This window comes from Mus pahari, chromosome 1, assembly GCF_900095145.1.
Source record: "Mus pahari chromosome 1, PAHARI_EIJ_v1.1, whole genome shotgun sequence".
NCBI lineage: Eukaryota > Metazoa > Chordata > Mammalia > Rodentia > Muridae > Mus > Mus pahari.
In genome coordinates, this window is record NC_034590.1 from 592,131 (window position 1) to 597,257 (window position 5,127).

Here is a 5,127-nt window from a genome sequence, read left to right on the forward strand (position 1 = left end):
CGGGTGCTCTTACCCACTGAGCCATCTCACCAGCCCCTGGGAGCGTTTTCTATCAGCCACTCTCTTTCCAACCCCTTCGTCTGTTCTGCTCTGCTGGAGAGAACAGTTTTGATTTGCCCCATTCCATCCCTATCCCCAAGGTGCATAAGGCAATGTCTGGAGACATTTTTGGTTTTGCTAGTTGGGAGCAGGGTTGCAGGGTACTAATGACCTCACGTGCATAGAGCCCTAAGGCCACTAAACAACATACAGTGCACAGAACAATCCCCCTGTCAGTGACAAGACCACAAAGGTTAATAGTGACAGGCTTGGGAAGACCTGGCTTCAACTAAGCCAGCCCTGCCGATCTCTGCCTGGTAGACTCCGATGCCATGATCAGGTTGTGGGTATCAAGAGGCCAGACTCTGCAAGTGGCAATGAACACTCATAGTGCCACAGATACACCACCACTGACCCACTGATCTATAGCCTGAAAGAGTCTGTCTTCCAAGCTTTCTGAGCTTCCTTTTTCTTATTAATACAACCAAAGCCCCCCTCACCTGGCCCTACGTGCCCCATGCAGTGCCATCTGCTGTCCCTTGCCCTTCCCAACTCTCTGGGCTTGGCCTCCTAAGGTTCAGCGGAAGAGTTTTGGGAGAGAGGGCACCACTTACTGTTGATGGACTTGAGGTCCCGGTGAATGATGGGCACGGGGGCACCGTTGTGTAGATAGTTCATGCCCCGAGCCACCTGCACAGCCCAGCTGACCAGCACATGGGGGGGCACCCGGCGACCTGCCAGTATCCTGCTCAGTGCACCTCCCCGAGCATATTCCATCACCAAGCAGAGGTTTGGGGGGCTGAGGCAGGCGCCCCTCAGGGCAATGATGTTGGGATGCTGCAGGGCTCCAAAGAGCCGGGCCTCCTGGCGGACCTGCTCCGCTGTCACTGCCGGGTCCCGTTCAGGGTCCAGCCGAGCGGCCTTGACCGCTACTTCCTCTCCACGCCAGACGGCGCGATAGACTTTGCCAAAGCCCCCGACACCGATGATCTCCTCCAGCTGCAGCTCGTGGAAGGGGATCTCCTGTGGCAGCTGGAGGTCTGTGGGTGCGGCGGGTGCAGCGGGGGCCACGTAGTTGCTGGGGAAGACGCCCACACGGCCGCTGGGCAGCTGCCCTGTCCACCAGCCCTCATCTCCAGACACCGCACAGTCCTGGGAAAGCACCTGGACGCGGTCGCCTCTCCGCAGGGTCAGCTCCTCGTCGCCCACCGCCTCGTAGTCGAACACGGCGGTCCACACCGGCCCCGCGGGGGTCGCGCCCCACTCTCTGGCCGCCGCCCCCTCCTCCTCCTCCATGGGGGAGGGGCCGGGGGCTGCGGGAGGCCGCTTCACGCAGGCTGCCCGCGGAATGCTGAGCGCGGGGCCCGGAGGCCGGGATGGGAGACAGTCCCTGCGGACCCCGGGGGGCTCCTGGGGACCATGGCTCGGGGAGGGGCCTCCGCTGGAGCGAAGGAATTAAAAAAAAGAAAAAAGACTAAACAACGCCTTTTTCAAAGGATAGGACCGATCCCTCGGATCTGGCTGTGCAGGAGGGGCGTTAGGTTCACCTGTCCCCAAAGATGTCAGGGCGCAGGGAGGGCCGGGTCGAGCGGGGCCCGCCGGCGGAGACCGAGGGCAGCAAGCGGCCGCCCCTCCCCGCGCCTCTCACCCCGCGCAGCTCCACCGGCGGCCCCCGGCTCCGCATCCCCAGCCACGACCGCGGGGCCGGGCGGGGATGGCGGCGCCCCGGGGGCGGCCGCCCCGGGATGGGGTGGCGCGCCCCTCGGCCTCCTCACGCGAGGGACGCGTGGGCGGCCCCCATCCTCCTCAGCCGGCTCCCGGTCGGCCCCCTAAGTCCCTCTCCCCCCACCCCCGGGGCTCTTGGCGGTGTCCAGTGACGTGTGGAGGCTGCCGCCGCGATGCCGCCTGGGAGTTGTAGTCCCAAGCTGCGAGGCCTTGGGTTCGTCCCAGGCTACACGAACCCTGGTCCTTAGGCCCTATCTCTTATCAGGGCGAATGAACCAAGGCTTTCTACAAGCCCTGCAGGAGACCCATTCGTGTTGGAATTCACGTAACTGACTCATTTAGCCAAGGGAGACACAGGAGCTGAATGAATGGAGATTACGGACCGATAGTCCTAAAGCGGTTCGGATAAGGTTCTCAGGATTGTCTCTCGGGGCCCTGACTGAAAGTGCATGCTGGGAAATGTAGTTCGTTCATGGACCATCGCGCTCCTTGAAACCACCTGCTTCAGAGAGCTATGGGTGACTGGAGCAGGTTAGTTGGCAGGCTTGTGCTGCCTCTGTGGGCAGGAGCAGGCTGTGTACTGTCTCGAAGATTTCATAGCCAGATTTGCTTGCCTCACCAGCTATGGGATCACTGGCATCTGCAGTCAGAACTTGTCTGTACTCTTCTGCCTCCTGTAATGAGCTTCAGTTTGGAGAGAGAGGGCTGAAAGGGGGAGGGGGTGCGGTGGGGGCTTTGCTCAGATGATGTCATTAAATCTTCGCGAAGAGCCTCGTTTACAAGTGACCCAGAGAAACGAAGTCACTTTGTTCAAGACTGCTAAATTATAAATGGCAAAGCAAGAGTCAAAGGCAGTTTAAAAGAAATTAAAAAAAAAAAAAAAACTGTCACAGATTTTATTTGTGTGTGTGTGTGTGTGTGTGTGTGTGTGTGTGTGTGTGTGTGTGTCTGTGTGTGTCTGTGTGTGTCCATGCACGCACCCAAAGAGGGCGTCGGATCTCCTGGAGCTTCAGTCATAAGCGGTTGTGAGCCACCCCATGTGGGTGCTGGGGACCCAAATTCAGGTTCTTTGCAAAAGCAGTATATGCTTTTTAGTGCTGACCCACCTTTGCCCCCCCCCCATGGTAACTAAGATTCTGGTATTAGTTGAGTTCATTTGTGGGGCAGGCAAAGAACTGACTGAGAGAGACAAATGTGTGCGTGTGTGGAGCTTTATTGAGGCAGGCTGACGTATCTCTGAATTGGGAGTCCTTACAAGGGCTCTGTGTTTAGCATTTTATAAGACTGCTGGGTCCTAAGTCGGGCGGTGGCACATGCCTGACATCCCAGCATTCAGGAGGCAGAGGCAGGCGGATTTCTGAGTTCAAGGCCAGCCTGGTCTACAAAGTGAGTTCCAGGACAGCCAGGTCTACACAGAGAAACCCTGTCTCGGAAAAAAAAAAAAAAAAAAAAAAAAAGAAAGAAAGAAAGAAAAGAAAAGAAAAGAAAAGAAAAGAGACTGCTGGGTCCTCTCATCTTAACCTTTTGCCTAGGCATTTGTCCTTCCAACCTTTCTCTAAGGAAGGAGACGACCCTGGCAGGAAGGCCGTTTCTGCTTTCTCTACCTGCCTATATATTTTTCTAACTTTCCCTCAGCATCCTGTTTTTAAAATGCTGCCTTTCCGTGTATAGAATGCAGAAGACGAGTCCTGTGTAATGTCAGTGGCTTGTCCAAGAACTATAAACGTTAAGGGGTAGAACCCTGGATCTTTCCAGTTTGGTGATCCTAAATGACTTGAGACTGGAAAGAAGAGGGAAGAGAAGAATTTTAAGAACTCACATAGCCAGATTCTGAGACACTGCTGCTAAAAGATCACAGGAAGTGATAGACTCCTATAGCTGACTAACAAGTCTCCTGTTGTCTACTTAGGGAAACTAGGGGTCTATCAAGAATGCTTGTTGGCTGTTGAGATGGCCAAGCTGGAGCTTGACCCCAGAACCCACATTGTGGAAAGAGAGAATCGGCTCCTGTAACTTGTCTTCTTAACTTCTCCATGTGCAGTTTGGTTGGCATTGAATGCCTGTGTGTGTGTGTGTGTGTGTGTGTGTGTGTGTGTGTGTGTGTACACACACAGAGGTGAGCAAGGGGAGGAGAAGGGATGAGGGGGGTGAGAGGGAGAGAGAGAGGCCAGAGGTGAGCCCTAGCTATCATGGAAATTGCTGTGTAGACCAGGCTGGCCTCAAATCAAGAGATCTGCCTATTTCTGCCTTCTGCTGAGATTAAAGGTTCAGATACCATGCTCTGCTACAGATCTTTTATTACTAAGACTTTTCCTTTTAACTGTGAGGTGCTAGTCCATGATGCTTTAAGATATTAACTTCTTACTGACGCTGGGCAGTGGTGACTCATGCCTTTAATCCCAGCACGTGGGAAGCAGAGGCAGGCAGATTTCTGAGTTCAAGGTCACCCTGGTCTACAGAGTGAGTTCCAGGACAGCCAGGGATACACAGAGAAACCATGTCTCAAAAATCCCCCCCACCAAAAAAAAAACCCTTCTTACTGAGAATTGCACAATAACCAACAGACTTGGGTTAGGCTGACATCGTTAGTCCATTTATTAGCATCTTGGGGTGACTCAGTATCAATTAAGCATGTGGGTGGTTGGAACAGGGTGTCTCCAAACAGGGACCTAGCCTTGAGTGAAGAAAGAAACATTGCTAGGCTTTAGATCTTAGTGGATGCTGTCTTAGTTAGGGTATTCATTGCTGTAAAGAGACACCATGACCAAGGCAACTCTTATAAAGGACAACACTTAATTGGGGTTGGTTTACAGTCTCTGAGGTTCCATCCATCATCATCATAGCAAGAAGCATGGCAGCGTCCAGATAGGCATGGTGCTGGAGGAGCTGAGAGGTCCACACTTTGATTTGAAGACTGCTAGAAGACTCAGCATCGTCAGGCAGCTAGGAGGAACTTCTCAAAGCCCACCCCCCACAGTGACACACTTCCTCCAACAAGGCCACGCCTCCTAGCAGTACCACTCCCTGGACCAACCATATTCAATCCACCACAGACGTTTTCATGGGAATAGGGTAGATAGGGGTAGGGTTAGTCAGCTTCATAGATTTCTTTTGCTCTATCTCTGATCCAAGCCCCAGCCCCTCCTCTGATGGATTCTAGGCAAGTGTTTTATTACTGGTTACCACCCCCAGCCCCTCACTGGGGGAATCTAGGCAGGGGCTCCACCACTGAGCCACGCCCCCAGCCCCTCACTGGGGGATCCTAGGCAGGGGCTCTACCACTGAGCCACGCCCCCAGCCCCTCACTGGGGGATTCTAGGTAGGGGCTCTACCACTGAGCCACGCCCCCAGCCCCTCACTGGG

At 54.4% G+C, this 5,127-nt stretch overlaps 1 protein-coding gene across 2 annotated transcripts in view; it reads right to left on the minus strand.

Moving 5' to 3' along the window:
- Map3k10 (mitogen-activated protein kinase kinase kinase 10) overlaps positions 1-1,877 on the minus strand; it is a 16,787-nt gene extending 14,910 nt beyond the window's left edge. For both annotated transcript variants that reach the window (XM_021205748.2, XM_029539418.1), the window contains exon 1: positions 654-1,877. In XM_021205748.2, coding sequence (XP_021061407.1) covers positions 654-1,335 — 682 coding nt within the window. In that variant the 5' untranslated portion in view covers positions 1,336-1,877. The remainder of the gene's footprint in view (positions 1-653) is intronic.
- Positions 1,878-5,127: the final 3,250 nt, after the last annotated feature.